General features: G+C 36.9%; 1 protein-coding gene across 3 annotated transcripts in view; it reads right to left on the reverse strand.

Moving 5' to 3' along the window:
* The window catches only part of KCTD3 (potassium channel tetramerization domain containing 3), a 59,054-nt gene that overhangs the window by 29,920 nt on the left and 3,313 nt on the right, over positions 1–25,821 (reverse strand). For all 3 annotated transcript variants that reach the window (XM_058533701.1, XM_058533699.1, XM_058533702.1), the window contains exons 2-9: positions 24,374–24,427; positions 24,072–24,117; positions 22,111–22,184; positions 15,523–15,581; positions 15,168–15,248; positions 14,008–14,148; positions 13,452–13,542; positions 9,054–9,244 (exon numbers count right to left, since the gene is read on the reverse strand). In XM_058533701.1, coding sequence (XP_058389684.1) covers positions 9,054–9,244; positions 13,452–13,542; positions 14,008–14,148; positions 15,168–15,248; positions 15,523–15,581; positions 22,111–22,184; positions 24,072–24,117; positions 24,374–24,427 — 737 coding nt within the window. The remainder of the gene's footprint in view (positions 1–9,053; positions 9,245–13,451; positions 13,543–14,007; positions 14,149–15,167; positions 15,249–15,522; positions 15,582–22,110; positions 22,185–24,071; positions 24,118–24,373; positions 24,428–25,821) is intronic.

Genomic DNA, 25,821 nt, shown 5'->3' on the forward strand with positions numbered 1-25,821 from the left:
ATAAAACTCATAGAAGAAAATATAGGCAACACACTATTTGACATTGGTTTTAAAGGAATCTTTTCGGATGACATGCCTACCCAGACTAGGGAAACTAAAGAAAAAATAAACAAGTGGGACCTTATCAGATTAAAGAGCTTTTATAAGACTAATGAAACCAGAATCAAGATGAACAGACAACCAACCAGCTGGGAGAGAATATTTGCAAAACATACATCTGACAAGGGGTTGATCTCCATAATATATAAAGAACTCACAGAACTGAACAACAAAAAAACAAACAACCCGATCAAAAAATGGGCAGAGGAAATGAAGAGACACTTCTCCAAGGAAGATACACAGATGGCCAATAGGCACATGAAAAGATGCTCAAGATCACTAATCATCAGGGAAATGCAAATCAAAACAACACTAAGATACCACCTCACACCCGTTAGAATGGCTATAATCACCAAGACAAAAAACAACAAATGTTGGAGAGGATGTGGAGAAACAGGAACCCTCATACACAGCTGGTGGGAATGCAAATTGGTGCAGCCTCTATGGAAAACGGTATGGAGATTCCTCAAAGAATTAAAAATAGAGATGCCCTATGATCCAGCCATCCCACTACTGGGAATCTATCCAACGAACCTGAAATCAACAATCCAAAGAGGCTTATGCACCCCTATGTTCATTGCAGCATTATTCACCATAGCCAAGAAGTGGAAGCAACCTAAGTGTCCCTCGACTGACGACTGGATTAGGAAAATGTGGTATATATATATATATACAATGGAATACTACTCAGCCATAAAAAAAGACAAAATCGTCCCATTTGCAACAACATGGATAGGCCTGGAGCATATTATGTTAAGTGAAATAAGCCAGAAAGAGAAAGACAAACACTGTATGATCTCACTCATATGTGGAATATAAACCAACACATGGACAGAGAAAACTGGACTGCGGTTACCAGGGGCAGTGGGGGTGGGGGGTGGGCACAAGGGGTGAAGGGAGTCATATATATGGTGATGGACAAACAAAAATGTACAACCCAAAAATTTCACAATGTTAGAAACCATTAAAACATCAATAAAAAAAAATAATAATAAGTGGGTAGATTTAAAGTGAACAAAATAAAATAAAAAGGATCCTAGGGCTCATGCCGGACTTACTAAATCAGAAAATTTTATATAAGTTGCATTTTTATAAAATCCACAAGAGATTTAGCTGCAGTTTGTTCATGACTGGTTACTGGGAACCACTGATCGGAAGACAGACTTGGCAACCTCAACTATCCAGAATGTGTCTAGAAATCTGGACGTAGGCAAAAAAGAAAAAAGAAAAAAAAGCAGTAAGAAGTCATACTATACCCAAAATAAATATTCAGGCCTTTACTCAGAACTTATTTTAAACTCCTCGTTTCCTAGTATTGTGGATCTCAGTTTAATTCATTCAAAAGGCACTACAGTAGGCAGTTAGATTAAAAAACATGAGAAGAAAGGATATTACCAGGAACTTACGGTTTAGAAGAGGAAAAAACGCAAACAACCAATTGTAATGCAACAGGAACAGAAGCATGCACAGGGTGTAGTAATAAGGAATAAAAAGGGGGTAGTTACAAAAAGGGGGTTGAGAATATTTCTTAGAAAAGAAGCCATCTGAGTTGGATTTTTTAAAAGATGAATAAGAGTTCATCAAATTGGGGGACTGGGAATCGGCAAGTCCAGGGAATCTGAGAAAAGGGCAGAGCAATGTAGGTGAGGGAGGCTATAAGGAGCAAATATCCCACATTAATAGCAGAAGAGCCAAGACTGTGTGAAGCAGAGAATTCTAGGCTCACCTTGGTGTGGCATTTACAGCCCTATATAGCTGACTCTCTTTAACAGAGCACTTACTGCACTAGTAGTCAGGAGAATCAGAGCTGGAATCCTGGCCCCAGGAGTACCTTTCTTTGCCACCTTTCTGGTTCTTACTTACCTCATCTATAAAACAAGGTCCAAGCTATAATGTCTAATGCTCACTTTCACCCTAAAAATGTTATAATCCAATTTTGACACTTAAATATTATCTTAATTATCTGAAAAGCATCATATGAGAAATATCGTTTTACCTAATAATGCCGGGAAAAAAGTCTCACCTATTCTATACTGTGTTGTGTGGATCGTTAGCTGTTACAGGTAACGGTTTTTTTTATTTTTGAATAAAGTACTTATTATGTGACAACATGAACAACTTTCTCAGCATCCAGCTGAGAAAAACAAGGATGCATAAGAGTTTGAAGAACTTACGGGAAAATGAACCAATTAAACGCAACTGCAGCATGTATTAAAAGCATAGACCGGGGGGTCGGCCTGGTGGCGTAGTGCTTAAGTTCGAGTGCTCCACTTTGGCAGCCTGGGATTCACAGGTTCAGATCCCGGGCGCAGATCAATGCACCACTCATCAAGCCATGCTGTCGTGGCATCCCATATACAAAATAGAAGAAGATGAGCACAGACGTTAGCTCAGAGCTAATGTTCCTCAGTAAAAAGAGGAAGATTGGCAATGGATGTTAGCTCAGAGCCAGTCTTCCTTACAAAAAAATAATAAACGAGGGGCCGGCCTGGTGGCGCAAGCGGTTAAGTGCGCGCGCTCTGCTGCGGAGGCCCAGGGTTCGCCAGTTTGAATCCCGGGCGCACACCAATGCACCGCTTGGCAAGCCATGCTGTGGCGGAGTCCCATATAAAGCAGAGGAAGATGGGCACAGATGTTAGCCGAGGCCCAGTCTTCCTCAGCAAAAAAAAAAAAAAAAAAAAAAAAAGAGGAGGATTGGCAGATGTTAGCGCAGGGCTGAACTTCCTCACAAAAATAAATAAACGAAAAAAAAATTAACAAAATAAAATAAAAGCATAGGCCAGAGCCAGCCCCGGTGTCCTAGTGGTTAAGTTCAGCATGCTCTGCTTCAGTGGCCCAGGTTTGGTTCCTGGGCACGGACCTACACCACTCATCTGTCAATGGCCATGATGTGGCAATGACCCACATATAAAAAGAGAAAGACTGGCAGCAGATGTTAGCTCAGTGCAGATCTTCCTTAGCGCAAAAAAAAAAGAAAAAAAAAAGCATAGGCCAGAAAAGATAACTGATTTCTTTTGAATCTTACACCAGTGCAGGGTATTTGCCTTTCTGTTCAGAACTGTACTACGGACAGAAAAGATCAGTGGCAATAAATAACTCCTTGAAAATTCTTAACCAATCTTGAAAAATCCAGGTATCTAGCAGGAAGAAAAATGATATACACTGAACAAAAAGAAAGTACTGCTAGCAGTGTCTTCTATACACACATTTTAGTTTGTATGTACAAACACATATTTATACATATGAATACAACATCTCAGCCCAACCTATCAACTAAAAAAACCAAACCAAAATAAAATACAACACAGACAAAACAGCTAAGCCCTTTGACCAGAAATGAGAAATAAATTTGCCATTTCAAAGCAGAAAGTCATCATTTCACACACAATTTTAGAAATTCTTATGTAATAGTACTTTAATTTTGACGTCAAACAATTTTTCAGAACATGTGAAACTAACTGTATTCAGTACTATGAGCTATGTGAAAGGTAGCAATAAAAACAAGAAAATCAAATAACATCGATTACTCTAGAGAAGGATGAGGTTCTGGGAAATTAAGGAAGACATTCTGAACGATCTCAAGAAATTTAAAGTGTCATTCTTGCTTAGGTTCAACAACCCTGACCACTATCCACAAGGAAGACAACAGTGTAAGTAATGACAAGCTCCTGTCTTAAGGGACCCTCTCAGTAAAATATTGCTTATAGCAGCAACCCAGCAGCACTATCTTAAATAAGTTATAAGGAAGGGAGTCCAGCCTCTGGGAGAGCAGAGCTCTATCATGGATATACCAGACCTAACAATTTTCTTTGGATGGTTCTGTCAAGTTGTGAAGAACATTTGTAACAACGAATGGTTTCTTTTACAGGGCGAGAACCAATTACTATGTACTATCTCATAACATAGCTACCTACCACATTAGCTTTTGAAAACAAAGTAAGGCATAAAATCTCCTGCACTTATTGGCATGTTACAAGTGGCAATTAGAAAAAAGAAAAAAAAAATCACAACTGATTCCCTTTCTGTCTCATTATTAGAATATTATAATTTCAAAAATGTTAACGTTAAAAACTTTTTTCTAAAGTTGTTAGGGAGGCCTTCCACTGCCAGTCATGATGGTATTAATGTCATCAGATTATTCCTGACTGTAGCACAACATAAAATTGGCCAAAATGCAAGGCAACTGTTTTCAGGCACTGGACAACAGCCGGCAGAAGACTTGAAAGATGGGAAATACACCAGATATGCCCCGTGTTCACCCTGAATTTCTGCGTTAAGGACACTGTCCTGACCATACCATAGGGTGGTGAAACTCAAGCCTCTTCCTTGAACCAAAGAGGCTGAGATCAAAGTCTAGAACTGTCGAGGTGACCAGGATTTATGAGCAAGTTATAAGAAAGGAGGGAACTGCCAAGCACCAGGAGTGGGGACAGCACAAAGTTGCACAGGGGTTTCCCTACCCCTTGTCTGAAGTCAGACTGTACCTAGGCAGGGTGAGACTCTCTCACCCCCAAGAAATAAGAGAGGCTGCACAGAACTGAGAGCTGAGTGGAGACATCAGAGGTCATATGTAGGCAGATGCACTAGTTCTAGCTCAGTAAGAGTGGCTCTTGCTGAGCACCACAGGCATCCAGTTCAGACTCCAAAGAGACAACACTTTAGGAATAAGGACCACACCCTTGAGTAGGAGCCAAGCCCTAAAATGAAAAGTAAAGCTGAAAGAGGCCACCTATCCTTAACAAAGCATAAAAACAAGCCTAGCAGGATCAAGAGGATTCTCCAGTAATTTAATTGCCTGCCAAAACAAAACTCATATCTTTTAAAGGAAGACAATATAATCTATACCCTCTACATAATGTATCATACACATGTTCAGCATACACAAAATCAAAACTTTCTAGATATGTGAAGAAGCAGGAAAATATGACCCAAAATAAAAACATGAGATGACGCAGATATTCGAATTAGCAGACAATAACTAACAAAACAGTTATAATGAATATGTTAGATTTAATAAAAAGTAGGAAAAGACAAGAAATCTCAGCGGAGAAACAAACTTAAACGGAATAAAAAAAAAGGCAATTTTAGAGCTGAAAAGTCCAATATCCTAAATGAAATACTTACTATATGGGCTTAACTGCATATTGAATACTGCAGAAAAAGGGCAAAAGACATTAAAGACAGATCAATAAAATTTATCTAAGCTGAATAATGGAGAGAAAAGAAATTGAAAAAAAAATAGTGCCTCAGTAACCTCTAGGCAAATATAAAGTGGTCTAACATGAAACTAAGTCTCAAAAAGAGGAAGAAAGGGGGCCGGCGCAGTGGCACAGGTGGTTAAGTGCGTGCACTCTGTTGTGGCGGCCCGGGGTTCGCCAGTTCGGATCCCGGGTGCGCACCAACACACCGCTTGGAAAGCCGTGCTGTGGCGGCGTCCCATATAAAGTGGAGGAAGATGGGCACGGATGTTAGCCCAGGGCCAGTCTTCTTCAGCAGAAAAAAAAAAAAAAAGAGGAGGATTGGCAGATGTTAGCACAGGGCTGATCCTCTTCACAAAAAAAAAAAAGAGGAGAGAGGGAGGGAAGGAGGGAGAGAGATGGGAGGAAAGAGTGGAGGGAGGGAGGGGGGATAGAAGAAGAGAGAGAGAGATCTCCCTCAGTTGTGTCAACCAAAAATGTCTCCAGATATTTCCACATGTCCCCTAGGGGACAACATTACCCCTGATTGCAAATCACTAATCTAGTATATGTAAAGAACTATAATAAATCAATAATAGGAAGACAACGTCATAAAAAGAAGACAATAATTTAAACAGACACTTCTCAAAAAAAAAAATACAAATGGTCAAAAAGCACATGAAAAGATGACCAATACCATTAATCATTAGGTAAACTCAATTAAAACCAACATTAAAATCACTGCACATCTACTAGAATGGCTCAAATCAAAAAGACTGACAATAAAAAAGTGTTGGTAAGGATGCAGAGCATCAGAACTCTCATACATTGCTAGTGCAAATGTAAAATGGTAACCACTTTGGAAAACAGTTTGGCAATTTCTCATAAGGTTAAGCATACACTTTTCATATGACCCAGAAACTCCACTCCTGGGTATTTACCTTAAGAAAACATGTCCACAGAAAGACCTCTACTTATACTAAGACTAGGAACTGATCATAGGATTGAGGAGAGTACAGATCACAGATAACACTAACAAGAGTAGTCTCACGGAGTAGTCGGGGCCAAAGCATGTTTAGAGCAACTTCCAGAGAGAATAGCAGAAGAGGACACAGAAACAAGATCAGATAACTATTCTCTCTTGCTTTAAGAGGAACAGAAAAATGGAGCAAAAACTGGAAGAGAATGTAGGATAGTCTTTGTTGTTTCTTTTAAGGCAGAATTACAGCATGGTTGTATGCTGATGGAAATGATCCAACAGAGTGGGCAGATTTTAATGCAGGAGAGAGAGGGAATAACTACTGGAGTAATGTCTTGGGAAGGTGGAAAGAAATATCTAGTATACAATCAGATATAGAGTTGGCCTTAGAGAAGAGCAGAGACAATTTAAGCACAGTAACAAATGGGACAACAGAGTATATGAGCACAGAAACACACAGACGGGCAGGTATGATAGCAGGAACTAATGAAAAGACTCTTCCGATTTTCTCTGTTTTCTCAATGAGAATAACAGACCGTATTGGAGGTTTAAGGAAGAAAAAAAGGTATGAGACAATCATCTAGGAGAGCGACAGAACTGACAAGGATAATGTAATAGGGTTTCCGGGTAACTTTTAAAGGCGCACTTGAGAGCAGAGGTCATGAAGTGAGACAAAGTATTGCGTGCCTGTGTTTTTCCTAGCCATCTTTAGCTATTCAGGTGGAAAGGCGGATCTGGCCAGGGCTGGGGTTTCTCCAAGTAAGTAACACAAAGAGAGAGCTGCAAGAACATGGCGGCTCTATGCTAGAGTAATCGTAATGATGGAAACCAAGCCTGATAAAAAGGGAAGTGATAAGTGAAGACCCCAGTGGAGATAAAGGAATTTTTGAGTTGGGGAACTAAAGCTAGTAACTTTAAAGGAATGAACATAGTAACCCAGAGGGCAGCTGAAGACTACATCAAGTGTTAAGTACAGATGGCATGAGATTCAAAATTTCAGGGGTTGGGGCGAGAAGAGGGAGAAGGTTGGGAGAGAAGGGAAGGAAAATGATCTAGAACAGTGATTCCCAAAGTATGGTCTGGGAATTCTTGTGGGTCTCTGAGACCCTTTCCAGAAATCTGAGAGGTCAAAACTATTTTCATGGTAATACTAAAGCATTATTTGCCTTTTTTTACTCTCTTTATCTTAAGAGTTTACAGAAGAGTTTTCCAGAGGCTACATGGCATGTGATGGGGTCATCATTATGACAACCAATGGAATCTGCATATGTATTCTTATGTTTTCTAAAATTGTCTATGGTGGTGGGTTTAGTGTATGCAAGCCTCCCAAGATTAACTTAGTTTGTTGTAAATACTTCCACTATGTTCCTTTCTAGCTTTCTTCAATTATATCTGCTATGTAATCTCTGTAACCTCATTATTGTCCAATAAGTTATTATTTTGAAATCTAAGTTTTCCTTGCACCTACAAAGAAACACAACAAGAAATAGGTACACTGTGATGTGCTTTGCAATATTAGTTTTAAAAAGTTCTGAAAACCTTTCAAAATTTTTAAATTTTACCTAAAATTGTTTAAAATATCTTATTCTAAAGTAAATTTATTATTATTATTTTTTTGTGTGAGGAAGATCAGCCCTGAGCTAACATCCATGCTAATCCTCCTCTTTTTGCTGAGGAAGACCGGCTCTGAGCTAACATCTATTGCCAATCCTCCTCCTTTCCCCCCCCCCCCCCAAAGCCCCAGTAGATAGTTGTATGTCATAGCTGCACATCCTTCTAGTTGCTGTATGTGGGACGCGGCCTCAGCATGGCTGGAGAAGCAGTGTGTCAGTGCACACCTGGGATCCGAACCCGGGCCCCCAGTAGCGGAGCACGCGCACTTCACCGCTAAGCCACGGGGCCGGCCCAAAAGTAAATTTATTTTTAATATATTTTTCTTATACAGTCAAGCACCACATAACAATGTTTCAGTCAACAAGGGACAGCGTATATGATGGTGGTCCCAGAAGATCAATACCATACGGCCTAGGTGTGCAGGAGGCTACACCATCTAGGTGTGCTGAAATTCATGATGACAATGATGAAACTGCCTAATGACGCATTTCTCAGAACACATCCTGTGACACATGACTGTACTCAGTGATGGATCTCACACAAATGTTTGGAAAATATAGTTATTTTTCACTAAAAATGTTCTTCATGTTACCATGCAATGGGTTTATTATTGCTATTTTTAGATTAATTAGAGTAATTAGATTAATTAATTAGATTAATAAACATTTATAAGCATTTCAGTTGTAATCCCTATTACGGTAAATATCAGTAGATATAACCTACACAAACAAAATCTCTTAATGGTCCTGAATGACATTTTAAGGCTATAAAAGGGTTCTGAGACCAAAAAGTTGAGAATTTCTGGTCTAGAAGCAGCAATGAGGAGGAATAAGAAAGTTATTTACCCCAGCTTCAGGCCCAGCATTATGAGAGGGATGGAGAGAAAGCAGCCACCACTGAATGGGTTTCAAGAAAAGCAACATTCTCATGGAGCAGCCAGGATTCAGTTGGAGCAAACTGGTGAAGACTCTTTCCTCTCACTTAAAACATTAATGTCTTCCCTCTTTATCAAATCATTCCTTTCCCATTGAGTGGTCCTATTATCACTGGACCCTGGAAAGAAGATGTGGGAGCTCCAGCTAACTAACAGTCCAGGTTACTTTGGACATTTATGGGCAATCCCTGTTAAACTTCAGAAGATTATATATCCCAGCAAAATGCAGCATAAACAAAGTTTTTCTTACCAATTTCACTTCCACTTCCTCCATCTTGAACACTCCATAAGATGATGCTACTCTCTGAGGCAACAGCAACCATTTTGTCTTTGTCTCCATGTGGACCTCCGACCACTTTTGCATTTAAAGCTACTCGTTCAATAGTCCAATCCAAATATGGGCTTGTAAACACTTGTTGCCACCCTGAAGATTCTTTGATTCTGTTAAGTAAGAACAGATACCTCAGCAGCAATTAAGTAAACAGAATATAAACGAATGTACCAAAAGATATTAATCACAGCTACCTATCTTTATGTTAAATATAAAATTTTGTTGATATATACCATTTACAAATCCAGAATATTATCCCCAAGATACCCTATATTTACATACATAGGACATATAAAGCACTTAAAAAGAGCCTAGAGACTAGAGTTCTATATTTCTCCAAAGAACAATTTAAGAAAGCCCTTCAAATTGTAAAAAACATTAACAACTTAAAAAAAAAGTTGGATCTTTCACTTTTCACCACAAAAAAGTGCTACTGTCATTATCTATGGGTAGGAACAGACAACAAAAATCAGAATTGTAGGATAATTATTATTCCTTTCAGTTACTAATCAGTTATTCAGCTATTATCATTAACTACATGCACTCCATCTATTGTTTTCTCGTACTTCAGATGACAGCCTATCCTGGCAAACTAAGACAAGGGAGTGATCCGGTACAACATACATATTCCAACACCTTGGCACAATCAAATGCATAAAATGTGGGACTTTGGAAATCCTTCTCTGAGGACTGGACTTTAAAGATTCCATTCTAAATGAAAAACCATGGGGACCTATTCATCCCCCATACGTAAAGGCTTACCAGGGTTCAGATTTGCAGTCGACTGAATAAAAATGCATTCTTTATTATTTAATTTCTAATAAACATATTTGCAAATTTTCAATGTTTTCCTGCCCTATCTGAATTTAGTCCTTCAGACATGTATTCTGTGTGATTAGAAAACAAGGCTTCACACATTTAGAACCTACAGTTGTGCAATAATAACAACGAATGACCTGAACTTTAACTACAGAAGATCTGATTTTAAAATCATACTAAACAAATGATCCAAACCAAAGTGTAAAGCTTCTGTTTGCCTTACCTAAACAGAATAAATAGAACATGAAGAAAATAAGCACTCTTTTATATACTACCTGATTTTTGTGATATTCATCACAAAAAATCAAATTTAGGTATTCATAAATCATGGTCACCTAAGGAACTAAATGAAATCACTTTAGTTACATTTTTGTTTAAAAATGTAGCTAAAGTAATAAAGCTATAATTCACAAAAATATGCAATTCAAGGGGCCACCCCGTGGCCTAGTGGTTAGGTTCAGCGTGCTCCGCTTCAGTGGCCCAGGTTCGGTTCCCTGGCATAGACCTACACCACTCATCAGCGGCCATGCTGTGGCAGCATCCTACATACAAAATACAGAAGATTGGCATAGATCTCAGCTCAGGGCAAATCCTCCTCAGCAGCAACAACAACAACAAAAAAAGCAATTCGGCCTTCTTATTAATTTCAAGAGTCAATGATTTCGTTAAGTAACTTCAAAGCAATACATAGAAAAACGTTTAGTTTTTCCTAAGCATCGTATGATCTGTAATTACCCTATTCAGCCACCAAATGGAATTCATGTGCTAAGATAAACCAATGGAAAGAATTACTTAATAAACTCTAAAAATTGACATTGAGAAATGAAATACAGATGCTCTTAGGAACCATCAGACTGGGCACAAAGTAGGGACTGCTGGCACTTCAGGAATAATAGCAATAGGCTGCTATGTGGATGCAGACATGTGCTAGGTTTATAACAGTGTTCAATGAAGAGATGCTGAATTGATTTAATGAGGTGAATGATGTGATCTTGTGATCATTAATTTAGGAGCAGAAATAATAAAACTATATGTGATCTAATCTTTTACCGAGATCACACTTCTGAGTTATTTTTCTCTATAAAAATTAGGGTATTATAAAACAAAGAATGCCAAAAAAAGAGTAAAAGAATCAGGACAGCATATTTGAGAGTGACTATAACAATTAGAGAATTTAAATCAATAAGATATGTGAATTTACTTCTGTTTTTAAGTTAAAATTACATACAAAGAAGAAAGAAACACATATTGCTCTATAATTTTCCATACAAGTAGTACAAAATTTTAAATATGTAAAACAAGAGAGAACAGGCTCTGACAGTTCAGCTCTCCGTCTCCTTACTGCTGTCCAGCGAACCAAGGCTCAGGAGTCAGGACAGCAAGGTGAAGAATGTGGTTATCATCCACATTAAGATCTCAAAGAAATACAGTAGAAATACATGCCCTGCAAGATTCTGAAACTGACTTTAAGCATACTCTACCTCAAACTGTATGGAAATAGACAAATATGTCAGAAGAACATGAGAGAGTCTAAAATTAGAGCCAAGTATATATATTGGATATATACAGAGAGAGAGAGCAATATAAAGAGACTTTCAAATTAAGTGTGAAAAGATGATTTATGTAACAGATAATCAAAACATAATTAGCTACCTACTTGGAAGAAAATAAAATAGATTCCTAAATCGTACACCACATACCAAAAGTAAGTCCCATATGAATTAAAGATCTAAAGTGGGCTGTAAGCTCCAAGAGGGCAGCAATTTACACAACTCCTCTTTGTGAATATAAGTAACACTGTCATAAACTCAGTAAGAAAAGAAATATAAGAGTAAAGTCTCACAATGTAGCAAATTAGTGAATCTAGGGAGTCTAGGTGAATACACAGGGGTTCAGTATACTACTCTTTCATTTTTTTAAGATTTTAAATTTATTGATATAGAAAGCTGTGGAAAAACAATTTGTAGAAAAGAACACACTCTCAAAATAATTTGAATATTTTCCTTTATTTTGAAATGTTATTGCCACTGTTTTGAAAGAGTTAACCGTATGTGAGAAAATCCAATATGTCCTCAATCCTTTTCCTTTGTCACTCTGCATGGGCATACTGCTCTGACATCAGTAACACTCAGTAAAAGCAAAGAAAGGTCATGGTCAAAAGCAAACACAAAGAATGGAAAATGTAACAGCATCATTCTTCTTATACTTGTCACTCAATGAAGTTTTGTGCAAAACTGTGTCTCTGACCGGCAAACAGAAATCTCTAGCATTGTTGTGCAATAACAAAAGATAAATTATGCTGTTACACCTGGATAACTTATCATAATCATTTCACAACTCCTCTGGAATCCTTAATCAATGAAAATATGTGCATAATATTTAAACAAACAAAAACAGTTTTGTCAATTCAGATCCACAAGATTGTAAGTTCAAAACAACACTCCTAAAAAAAAATTCCTTTCTTCAAATTAATCATGCTTCATACGAAAGTTATCCGCAAAATAAATTATCTAAAAAAATCATTTCCATATTATTCAATAAAATAAGAATACACAGAATGCTTTCAAAATGGAAATTTTGCACTGAATCTCTACTGCAATGAAAATAGTGGAGATTATTGATAGAAAAGGATTTTTCCACATATAGCAAACCTATCATCCACTGAGATTTTTAAAAAATACACCTGGGATTCTTTAAAACATATCTGTAAACTTGTGAAGACATTTTAAGTATTTTTAATCTATTGTGGCTATTTTTTCCTTCACTAAACTCAACAGTGACAAAACATTTATATATTCTTTGATTTTTCAGCAATTAAATTAACTATGGGATCATAGTCTGAACTAGTATATCTGTGTTTGTGCTTCTACACCACTTCTCCGTCATCAACACTTCTCACTGCAGTAAGGACAGTGAACTAAGAATCCTATCCTTTCTCCAGTTTAAAACAATCACTGGTCTACACTTTTCCTCATTCCCTTTTAGTTTCTGAGAATTCAAGAATTAGTAAAACCAAACTGCCTCTGTGCAAGTCTCACACATGACAGCTATTAAACTATATCAGTTCTGCCCACAACTGTCCTGCTTCACGAGTCTGACTCTTCACTACTATAGAGCACAAAAGACTGAAGCATCACAGATAGAAAATCACGAAGCTCACATTAATAATCCTGCCCAGTCATTTAATACAACAGATAAATGATTCAGAAGCTGGCTATAATCAACAAGAAGGAGTAACTTCAAGATATCTCAGTTATATTACAGTTCATACTGTCTGGGAAATACTTAAGACATATTAAGGCTATCAGCAATATTTACCAACAACTTAGCAGTGAAAATAAAAGCAAACTGAATCTAATCGGGAGATACAGAAGTGGGTAAAATATGCAGAGAAAAAATTTAATGACTAAAAGAAACAGCTCTTCAATCTATGAATATAAAATCACAATTATTAAACACTAGCCCCCAAATAACAAACCATTATTAATTATACAGTACCTGTAACACACAGCAAAATGGGCATATGCAGCTACAATCCAGTTGTGATGGCCGGCCACTATGAGCACCTTTCGTGGATCCACAGGAAATCCTATTGATTTTAGAAAAGGAAATGTTTTATATTCTAAAGCAAGGGCTGGCAAACTATGGCCCACAGGCCAACTCCCGTCCTCTATCTGTTGTCATAAATAAAGCTCTGTTGGAGCACAGCCGTGCACATCTGTTCACATCTTGTCCACGGCTGCTTTCATGCTGCAATGGCAGAGTTGAGCAGTTCTGACAGAGCCCGAATGGCCCACAAAACCTAAAATATTTACCATCTGGCTCTTTACATAAACAGTTTGCCAACCCCTGTTCTGAAGATTTAGAGCAAACAGAAGATCAGATACTTTTTCAATAAAAATTATGTTAAATGAGACTTTTCAAGATATAAATAATAAATTTGAATTAAAAAGAGAGGAGGCAAAAATTACACCTTTAAAAATAATTACTCAATATCACCTAGAACTATGAACATATATATTTTTCTTTTTCTATTCACGTAGTCTTTGCTTACCTAGCCTAACAGTCTCTTCTCCAGTTCCAGAGAGAACAGGCTGGGTACCATTTCCCCGAGCTTCACCTTCTGTAGAATTCAGTCCATTCCTAGAATCAGCAGAGGATCTAGTTGTGTTGTTTATTTTACGACTAGGAATACCTATAAAAGGAAATAAGAAGATAAATTTATTTCTCAGTTCACCTACCAAAAATTAAAAATTTCACATTGTAACAAAAAAACATAAAAATGTAAATTTCATTATAGCCAAAACATATTTTCCAATATAGCAATTGATTGCAAATAATTTAATTAACAAAAAAAAACCACAACAAAATGAAAATGAAAAAACAATAAAATTCTTTCAACAGATTTCTGGTATTTGTCATGTTATGTATAATGAATAAGATTAAGATTTATCATATTATACTCCATTTTTACCTAGCTCTAGCGTTACTGAAATCAATCATTAATTCATTCAATCTGTGGTGACCAATCTTTATACTTATGGTACAGTTACTAGGTTTAAGGTACTATGTACTAATTTAAACTGCTTTAAAGATGAACTGCCTCATACTTTTAAACGTCTTTTATTTGGCAGAGAATCTTTTTTGCAATGAAATCTCGCTCAGAAGCCCACTGCCACACAGGTAACAGCAGAACTCTTCTAACTAACTGAAGTGGGGCGGAGATGACATGCGCCTCCCCTGCCTCTGTCCTGTACGATGACATCTCTCTGCAGGCTCCTGGGGTTCTACAAAAAGGGGACTGACAACCAGTGCTCTTAACACAGGGGTCAGCAAACAACGGGCCATGGCCAAATCCAGCCCGATGGCTGTTTATATAAATAAAGTTGGACTGGACACAGTCGCATCCATTCATTTCTGCAGTGTGTATGGCAGAGGTGAGTAGTTGCCATAGAGATCCAGCTCACAAGCCTATCTGGCCTTTACCGAAAAAGTTTGGCCCATCCCTGCTCTAACGTAGTATGACTTCAATTAAAATTAAAGTTCTCACGATTTCTAGTAGATTTATAAATGAGAAACTCAATAATTAAGTAACAGATCTTCCTTCTTCCTATTTACACGTGTATAAACATATTTGCTTAACGCTTATTTGTATATACTTGCTTAATGATAATAAGAATTTTTAAAAAGACTAAATAAATAACGCAGAAGTACCTGGTGGAGGCAAGTAACCATGGAAAAGGACACTGCCACAAGATGAGCGCTCCAATTCTTCACATAAGAGAAGCCTTCTTACTAAAAACATTTCAAAGCAAACTTGTCAAGAGTACATGCAAACAGAAAAACAGTACTCCATTTTTATTTTCTCTAGTTAAAGAGGATGGGGAAAAAAAGGAAAATGTTTAAGTTATATCAGTTGATAGTATCCTTTTACTATGAAAATCCACAAAAAGCAAGCACTGAACTAGTCCATCAAAAGTTAGGACCTAGTATAAATCACATTTCATTTGGGTAAGTTTAGTGCACAAAGGGTGAAATCATAAACACAAAATATTTGGAGAACACATACCTAATGGAGTGATTCCATAAAATTCTGCTTCATGCCTGAGAACATTAATACTCACTCCCCTACAAAGAAACAAACAAACGATGTAAATCCTCTAACAATGGCCACTTGGATTATCATCTGAAGCAAAAGTACTCAGCTCTTAATGTGAACAAGATCATGAGGCTTTAAAACAGTTTTCTCCTAAGATCCTTAATCATATGAAAAAGTCTAAATTAAAAGTCCGCACACAAAAACATTTTCTTACTTAAAAACTATTCACACATAGATGAATTGGGTGACTACAGGAGAGATTAGTGCTTTATAGGGTTAGTACAAGTAAATTATCAAGAAGTATCTAATAAGGCAAACAGGAGTGGAAATCATTCTTACATGGCATTAATTGCTTTTAACTTTTTATCAGAATTATTTCTTTTTTTTCCTCCCCAAAGCCACAGTACATAGTTATATATTCTAGTTGTAGGTCCTTCTAGTTCTTCTATGTGAGCCACCGCCACAGCATGGCAACTGACAGACGGGTGGTGTGGTTCCGTAATCAGGAAACAAACCCAGGCCACCAAGGCAGCGCGAGTGCCGAACTTTAACCACTAGGCCATCAGGGCTGGCTCTTCTTTTTTGGTTTAATGAAGTATAGTTGACATACAATATTATATTAGTTTCAGGTATACACACTGTGATTAACATTTATATGAGTCAACATTTATATACATTATGGAATGATTACCACAATAAGTCTAGTAACCATCTGTCACCACACAAAGTTATTTACAATATTATTGACTATACTCCCTATGATGTATACTACATCCCTGTGACTTATTTATTTTATAACTGGAAGTTTGTACCTCTTAACCCCCTCACCTATTTTGCTCAACCCCCCGACTCCCTTCCCCTTGGTTCCTTGTATCTATGAGTTTGTTTGTTTTGTTTAGTTTTTTAGATTCCACATACAAGTGAAATCATTCGGTATTTGTCTTTATCTGTCTAATTTCACTTAGCATAATACCCTCTAGGTCCATCCATGTTGTCACAATAGCAAGATTTCATGCTTTTTTATGGCTGAGTAATATTTCATTGTATATATATATACACACATCTTCTTTATCTATTCATCTATTGATGGACACTTAGGTTGCTTCCATATTTGGCTACTGTAAATAATGCAGCAATGAACATGGGGTGCAGATATCTTTTCAAATTAGTGTTTTCTTTTTCTTTGGATAAATTCCCACAAGTTGAATTGTTGGATCATATGGTAATTCTATTTTTAATTTTTTGAGGAACCTCCATAATGTTTTCCATAGTGGCTGCAACAATTTACATTCCCACCAACAGTGCACGAGGGTTCCCTTTTCTCCACAACCTCTCCAACACTTGTTATTTGTTGTCTTTTTGCTAACAGCCATTCTGACAGGGATGAGGTGATATCTCATTGTGGTTCTGATTTGCATTTCCCTAATAATTAGTGATGTTGAGCATCTTTTCATGTACCTGTTGGCAATTTGTAAATCTTCTTTGGAAAAATGTCTATTCAGGTAAGCATGATCACTTCTGATCCATTTTTGTATACCTCACACAGTGCCTAGCATGGTACTTGTACATAAATTATGCAATAAATATTTGTTGAATGAATAAATTCAGATAAATTGACTCCCTCATCAACAGAAATCAAAAATAAAAGCAAAATAGAAAGTAGGGGAAAAACAGACCAGCCTTAGGAAAGGCTATGTTATCCAGATGAAGATGTGAGAGTATAGTTAAATAAAATGAAAATAACAAGTAAAAAGAACGAAGCTTAAGTGTTTACAATACTAACGATTCCTTTTAGACTTTAGTTACAGTATGTCCTTACTTCAAAAATACTGCCTGGGCAGAAATGAGAGATGGCATCACTATAGATCCCCAAGAAATTAAAAGGACATTATAGGAACACTATGAACAACTCTATACCCACAAATTTGATAACCTAGATGAAACGGACCAATTCCTTAAAAGACACAATCTGTCAAAACTCACACAAGAAGAGATGATCTGAATATGCTTGCATCTATTAAAGAAATTGAATCAATAATTAAGAATCTTCCAAAACAGAAAGCACCAGGCCAAGGATTCCCTCTTCCGAACACGAAAGAAAGAAATTACACCAATTCTCTATAGTCTCTTTCAGAGGATAGAAGCAGAAGGAATACCTCCTAACTCATTTTATGAGGCCTACATTACTGTAATACCAAAACCAGACAAAGATATTACAAGAAAACTACAGACCAATACCTCAAGAACATAGATGTGAAACTCTTCAACAAAATATTAGCAAATTGAATCAAACAATGTACAAAAAGAATTATACACCACACCCAAGTGGGATTTATCCCAGGTACCCAAGGCTGGTTCAACATTCAAAAATCAATGTAATCCACCACATCAACAGGCTAAAAAAGAAAAATCACATGATCACATCAACAGATGCAGAAAAAGCACCTGACGAAATCCAACACCCATTCATGATAAGAACTCACAGTAAATTAGGAATAGAGAACTTTCTCAACTTGATACAGACTACCTAAAAAAAAACCTTACAGCTATCATCATATTTTATGGTGAAAAACTTGAAATTTTCCCACTAAAATCAGGTACAAGGCAAGGATGTCCCCTCTCAACACTCCTTTTCAACATCATACTGGCAATCCTTACAAATGCAATAAGGCAAAAAGGAAATAAAAGGCATACGGATCAGGAAGGAAGACATAAAATTACTGTTTGCAAATAATATGATCACCTAACGTAGAAAATCCAAAAGAATCAATAAAAACTTCTGGAACTAAGAAGCAATTATAGCAAAGTTGTATGATACAAGGTTAATGTACAAAAGTCAACTGCTTTCCTATGTACCAATAATGAACAAGTAGAAATTGAAATTAAAAACACAATACCATTTACATTACCACCCCCAAAAATGAAATACTTAGGTATAAATCTAACAAAATATATACAAGATCTGTATGAGGAAAACTATTAAAACTCTGATGAGCAAATCAAAGAACTCTAAATGGAGAATATTATTCCATGTTCATGGATAGAAAGACACAATATTGGGCCGGCCCGATGGCATAGTGGTTAAGCTCGCACGTTCTGCTTCGGCAGCCTGGGGTTCACAGGCTCAGATCTCAGACGGGGACTTATGCACTGCTCGTCAAGCCATGCTGTGGCAGGCGTCCTACACACAGAGAGGAAGATGGGCACAGATGTTAGCTCAGGGACAATCTTCCTCAGCCAAAAGAGGAAGACTGGCAACAGATGTTAGCTCAGGGCCGATCTTCCTCACACTCACACACACACAAAATCCAAAAAAAAAAAAAGACAGACACAGTATTGTTAAGATGTCAGTTCTTCCCGAACTGATCTAAGATTCAATGCAATCCTAATAAAAATTCTAGCGAGTTATTTTATGAATATTGACAAACTGATACTAAATTTTATATGGAGAGGCAAAAGACCCAGAATAGCCAACACAATATTAAAGAAGAACAAAGTTGGAGGACTGCCAGTGTAACCGGACTGCAGAGTCCTATCACCCAGGTTCTTGGTCAGTGTAAGAGAGGAACTGAGACACCGACACAATGGCAACAGCGAGCAAAGATTTATTAGAGGAAAGGTCAGATACACTCCAAGTGAGGAGCGGGCAGTGCCAGAGAACGCATCTGCCTGTGTCTTGGGTTAGCTTTATTTTAATTTGGGCTGTTTAGAAGGGAATTAGCATTATCTGGTTATCTGCCAATAATGGTTTTTCCTCCACTCACACGTCGGGAAGGGGAGTTCTTGACCTAGGGGAAGCTCTGGAACTGTCATGGCAGTCATGCCTCAGGGAAGGGGGGCTAATGCATATGGAATTTGTATGTAAATTAAAGAAAGGTCAATGTCCTCTAGAGGTGCATAGCAGAGGCTCTGTATGTGCTGTTTGTGCACTCGTTATTTTTATTGTGATGGTTGGTGGCCTCAGACTCCAGTGGTGGCACCAGGCAGGTCTCAGTTCCCCTTTATCTGTATCTTGTAGGATGCCAGCAAGACGCTCCACTGATGCAGCAAGGTCTCTAGCCATGATCCCCCGCTCATGTCTGGATGCCAGTAAGATGCTCACTGATGCAGCAAGATCTCCAACTACGATCCCCCACTCATGTCTACCTAGCTACCTATCTCACCCGTACCCAACACCAAGATTTACTATAAAGCTATAATAATCAAGACAGTGTGGTATTAGTGAAAGAAAAAATAATCTGAAAATGCTACATACTGTATCACTCCAAGTATACACCATTTTGGAAAAGGCAAAATTATGGAGATAATAAAAAAATCAGGACCAGCCCAGTAGCTTAGCAGTTAAGTTTGCACGTTCCGCTTCGGCGGCCGGGGGTTCACCAGTTGGGATCCTGAGCACGGGCATACTCACCATGCATCAAGCCATGCTGAGGCAGCGTCCCACATAGAAGAGCTACAACTCTACAATTACAATATACAACTACGTACTGGGGCTTGGGGGAGAAAAAAAAGAAAAAAAGAGGAAGATTGGCAACAGATGTTAACGCATGGCCAATCTTCCTCAAAAACAAAAAAGATCAGTGGTTGTAGGGGGTGGAGATCAATAGGCAGAGCACAAAGAATTTTCAGGGCAGTGAAATACTTTGTATGATATTATAATGATGGACACATGTCGTTATACACTTGTCCAAACCCAGAGAATGCACAACACCTAGAGGGAACCGTAAGGTAAACTATGGACTTTGAGTGATTATATGTGTCAATGTCGGTTCACCCTTGGCAAAAATGTAGCACTCTGGCAACTGATGTTGATGATGGGGGAGGCTATGCATGTGTGGGGGCAGGACATACATGGGAAATCTCAGTACCTTCCTCTCAACTTTGTTGTAAATCTAAAATGGCTCTAAAAAGAAGTCTTAAAAAAAAACAAAGAGAAAAAAAAATTCCCTGGGATTTTTAATAAACATATGCAATTGCAATATTAAATTGCTTTTATTTGTGAAATTGGTTGTGACTAGCTTAACATAACAACAGTTACAATTTTCTTATTCTATTTCAAAACCATTTGTGCTAACAGCACAGTAGTACTGGCTAATTACAAGGTAGCTCAGGACACACACACGTTCTTGAGGAGCTCCAGTCTGCTGGGGAGGACAGGCAAACACACATGGTTACACCAATACTGTGTGATAGGGGCAACACGAGAATTCTATACAAGGAAAAGAATTAGACATAGCATTTTTTTTTAATTCCTTCCCATCTTCTTTTGGGAAGAGAATTTTAATTTGCTACTACTCAAGAGAATTTTAATTTGCTATGCCTCTTTAAGTGAAATAAGGCAGCAATTTGTAAGAAAAGCAGTCAGTAAAGACAGATATTTAAACTAACTCTGCCTTTCATGGGTTATCCAGTTGTGGATTAGTGGCAAGGACACTGATTAGAAGTAAATTTATTCTTTAATCAAATGCTATGTGGCAAAATAATTTTACTCAAGAATTAAGTAGTTAGTAATACTTCCCACCTCTACCAAATCCCAGGCGAAAAACCAGACAAACAAAAATCCCAACAAATCTTATTCATTCAATAAATATCTACTGAGCAGGTACTATATGCACTGTTATAACACTGGGAATACAGCAGGAAACCAACCAGACAAAAAGAATCTTTGCCTTCAAGGAGCTCATATTCTAGTGAAGATAAGCCAAAAATTATATAATATTATAAAGAGGCAGCTCAAATAAACAATCAGAATTTTAAAAAGCTGTATCTAAAAAAATGTTAATAAATCTCTTGTGAAAGTTCACTAAGAATACACGAAATAAAAGAACAATAAAACAAACTGCATTCCTACAATTAGACTGTGGCAAAATTAAAGAAATAGTTTAAATGGTCATTCATTTACCCACCAAAAAAAAAAAAAAAAACCCATGTACTGACTCCCTACTGTGCATCAAGCACCACGCTAGATCCTGGGGATGTATAGGGCTCACCCTTCTGGAATTTAAAGTGTGACGGAAGACAGACAGCTGAAAGAGCAGTAAGTGTAATAAACGCTGTGGTAGTGTCAGCACAGGAAACCATGAATATCTGTATTAAGTGGAGACAGCAGGGATCACTGCAGAAGCCAGGATTAAGCCAAGAGCAGAGAGAGTTGAGAGTGCTGAAGCAAGAGAAATGAAGCAGGGGCCAGATTACAGATGGCCCTAAGAAACACTATCAGAATACCAAAATCCGCAACCATCAATTCAGTAACATATTAAATGTGGGTTTTTTAAGCAGAGGAGTAACCAGATCAGATTTATATTTTTGGAAGATAATGCTGACTACCACGTGAGAAGTGAATTGGAGGGATGCAAGGATGAAGGCAGGAAACTGGGTTTGGAAGCTGTTGGAGTATTCGAGAGGAAGAGGTGATGGGGGCCTAGATCTATGAGAGTTTAATTCCAAGGAAACTTTTAAGCCAAATAGTCTTGAGAGAAAAAAAACACTTTTTCTTCATAAAATATACCAAAAACACATCTATCAATAAGAATTTACTTAAAAGGATGGATTTCTTACCTTAAGTCTAGTTCTTTTGTCCGAAGAAAATTTAAAATGGGTGCGAATGCTGCTGGATCTCTATCAATAAATATCTGTAAATAAAGAACTGTTTTATTTTCAAATTATAAATAAAACTTTTCACTTCAATATCCGTAACACCAAGTCAGAGAACAAAGACTGATTTATTTATATACTGTATTTCCTTGATTCTACTCTTAAATTTTTTTTGGGGGGGGGAGGAAGGTCAGCCCTGAGCTAACATCCATGCCAATCCTCCTTTTCTTTTTTTCGCTGAAGAAGACTGGCCCTGGGCTAATATCTGTGCCCATCTTCCTCCACTTTATATGGGACACCGCCACACCACGGCTTGATAAGTGGTTCTTTGGTGTGCACCTGGGATCTGAACCCGGGCCATCAGTAGCAGAGCACATGCACTTAACCGCTACTCCACGGCGCCGGCCCTTCTACTCTTAAATTTTAATGTTTCTAACACTGGAATGCAGTTATAACTGTGTGCATTTAATGTGACATTGTCTTTTTTTCCTTGAAAGGTATTATTAGACTGATGATATTTTAATGTGTAGGACAATGGTATCTACTAAGTCAGTTTTCTCATTTCTGTTTACTTATATCTTTGGTAGAAGTGATACCCAAAATAAAAGTTTTACCTGAAATATCCTAGAATTCAATAAATACTTTGAAAACATTATGCATAAATAATACTTTCTTATATTGTCTGATTATTAATTATTGGTGAAAGTGATTGTGACTTACATAATCTGTGATTCATAGGTGAATCATTAAAACAACAATGTACTTTTACAGCACACACAGGGGTAATCAAGAAAAGTAAATACTGCATGCTGCTGTCAACACTGGAAAAGAACACCATTCTCATAACACTTTTACATCCCTCTATCTCAATTTCCTCAAGGGTGTGGGAGGTGGGTTGGGATGATGACAAAAAAACTTTTTTTAAAAATAACAAATACAGCACCACAGAATACATGAGGGGAAAATAAAATGCTTAAAAACATGAAATACATAATTGATAACTTTTTACAGGCATGTGTACCAACACTATCTTGAATCAATTACAAATGCCCTAACCATAAAACTGAATATTTGTGAAAGCTTACATAAGTCAATTAGACAGGGGAATGAGAGCAAATAATAAAACTCTTTTTACTATGATCAATTATTATACATAGCCAGTGAGCTTCTTCTAGCTTCATCAATTCCTGCTTTTGTTTTTATTAGAACCAATCGGAAGCTGAAGAACCACAGATTTGTAGCGATCTTACTACTAATGTCTTTTTCATAATCTCCCACGGACATACCTGCTTTTGCTGCTTTATTTCATCTGCAAGTCTCACCATAGCAAATAAACACTTCTGGTCACTTTGGTGCCTCCAAACAGAAAGCCCTTTTGCTTTTGGGAGCACTAGACACTGACTTTACACACTATAACTGCTTTTTAAACGTATAAACCAATTTTTTTGCACTGAAAAGAGTTCTTTACTTCCCTCTCTCCACCACTGATGACAAGGTCTTAAAGTTATTCTCCAAGATAAAAACTTGGAAGACTTCACTAATTTTGCAATATCTTGCCATTCCAATTCAATATCAAAATATTTTAGTATTTACATTCATCTATTTACTGTTCAAGTTTTAATTATTGATTAAAATGACGATTTCCTCTATTAACAATGTAAGCTTATATCCTACAATTTCTCTAATCATGCATACTTAAATTGCTATATGCAGTATTCCCTGTTTACAGCTGTCTTCTATAAATACAGAAACACTCTATACATGACAAGAAATAAAAAAGTTTAAATACATATATGTCACTTTCATTCAGTGGTTATTAAAGTTTTAGCTTTTCTATCTTCTTAGAGTCACTATATAATAAGGATCAAGCATTATAAGCAAAATTACTTTAATTTAGACATATGCATCAACATTATTATACTCACAGCACCAGTTTCATCCCGAAGCGTTGAAATTCTTCCACTCAGCAAACTAGAAGTCATTAACAATAAGCTAGAGTTAGTTTTTAAAATCTGAGTATGAATAAATGTTCTAATTCTTCATCAAATGTCAAAGGCCAATATAAATGAGTCATCCTCTCCAAAGTAAAATTTTAAAAATTCTATTTTAAGAGTTAAGATTTTTTATTCAAGAAATAAAAATATTCATGTAACAGACAAGGAAAATTTTTATTATTTTGATAAATAACAAATGCATTAAAATGGTACTAAAGAATTATATGAAATACCTGGAAAAAAAAGAGTCTGGAATCCACATAAGAGTTTGTCTTGAGGTACTAAATCTGCAATTGAAAATTATCTGGTATTATAAAGTAGGACATGATTTGAAATTTCAATGTTAGTTCACTTGCTTTAATATGCTGGCCAATGATTTACAAGTTTGTTGCATAGCTATATGAGTTATATTTATTACATTTAATATTTTTAAATTTTGCTACTTTCAATTCAGAGTTAAGATTATTCAAGAGCTCTCAACAAAACCAATTAACTCACTGACATCTAATGCTTCCTAAAATATGACTGTCCAGCATGTCAATCTGCTGAAGAATCAACAATTAGCCCATCCCACGAAGTCTAAACTTCTCAACATAACATTCAAAATTATACTCAGGTTCCCTTTCATCTCTCCAACACAAACTGTTTTTCCTTCTAACAAAGAGTAGTTCTTAATATCCCAAACAATTCATGCTCACTGCCATCTCAGTATCTTGATTTACCCCAGACAGACAGCCTCTGTCATGTCCCATAATCCAAGTCTAATCCATCTTGGTTGATACCATTTAGGTTTTACCTTCTCTTTAATGGTGTTTCCAATAGTATCATTTTGAGCTCAGAGTAATTTCATTGTACAATATGCATTTAACACTTTATCTGTAGTAGTGGGCTATTTGCAAGTGTTGCATTCATTCATTCAAAAGTCACTCAGTCAATACATCACTGTTTCAAGGTTAACTACCATTTGCTCAAGCCTGCTTATTACCACCAATGGGGGGAACTTTACCAAAGGACTGTGTCACAGACTGGGACAAAAAAATCAACAGCTACTGTAAACTGACATGACCAAGAATGCAATATAGGGCTCATACAGCCCAGCCCTTGTTGTCTGAATATTTTCATTTTAAAACTCATCACACTGAACTACTGTGTATTTTTTACTCTCTGTCCCCATCATCATGTATCTTCACCAGAAGAGAGCCTAACAGACCTTTACTCTCACTCTATATTCATTTTCTAGCATGATAAGACTGTTTTAAAGCAGTTCTTGTGCCCACTAAAGAGATTTAAGAAAGGAGTCAAACTGTTTATTCAAGAAAACACGGCAAATTTTCCCAAGTGTATTTCTTAGTAGAATCTTAGGAAAAAATGAGAAGCAGATTACAACTAGTCACAGGAAACTGACTAGGTCAAATAAATAAAAGGAAATCCAGTCAATGGTAAACTGAAGGATCTACTGCAAAACTGAATCACTCTGTTTCAGATGTCATCAAATTAAGGCCATGTAAGGATAGCTTATAACTTCTAACCTTTCATGCTCACTGCTTATTCAGCAAATTGTTTGCCAAATAACTCAAATTTTGTGTTACTTGGAAAACTACACAGGTCTGCTTAAAGTCGTATTAGCAATTTCAATTAAAATCAGCAGTTTGGGGTGGGTTTAGTAATCTTGAATTTCTGG

This window comes from Diceros bicornis, chromosome 38 (genome assembly GCF_020826845.1).
Source record: "Diceros bicornis minor isolate mBicDic1 chromosome 38, mDicBic1.mat.cur, whole genome shotgun sequence".
NCBI lineage: Eukaryota > Metazoa > Chordata > Mammalia > Perissodactyla > Rhinocerotidae > Diceros > Diceros bicornis.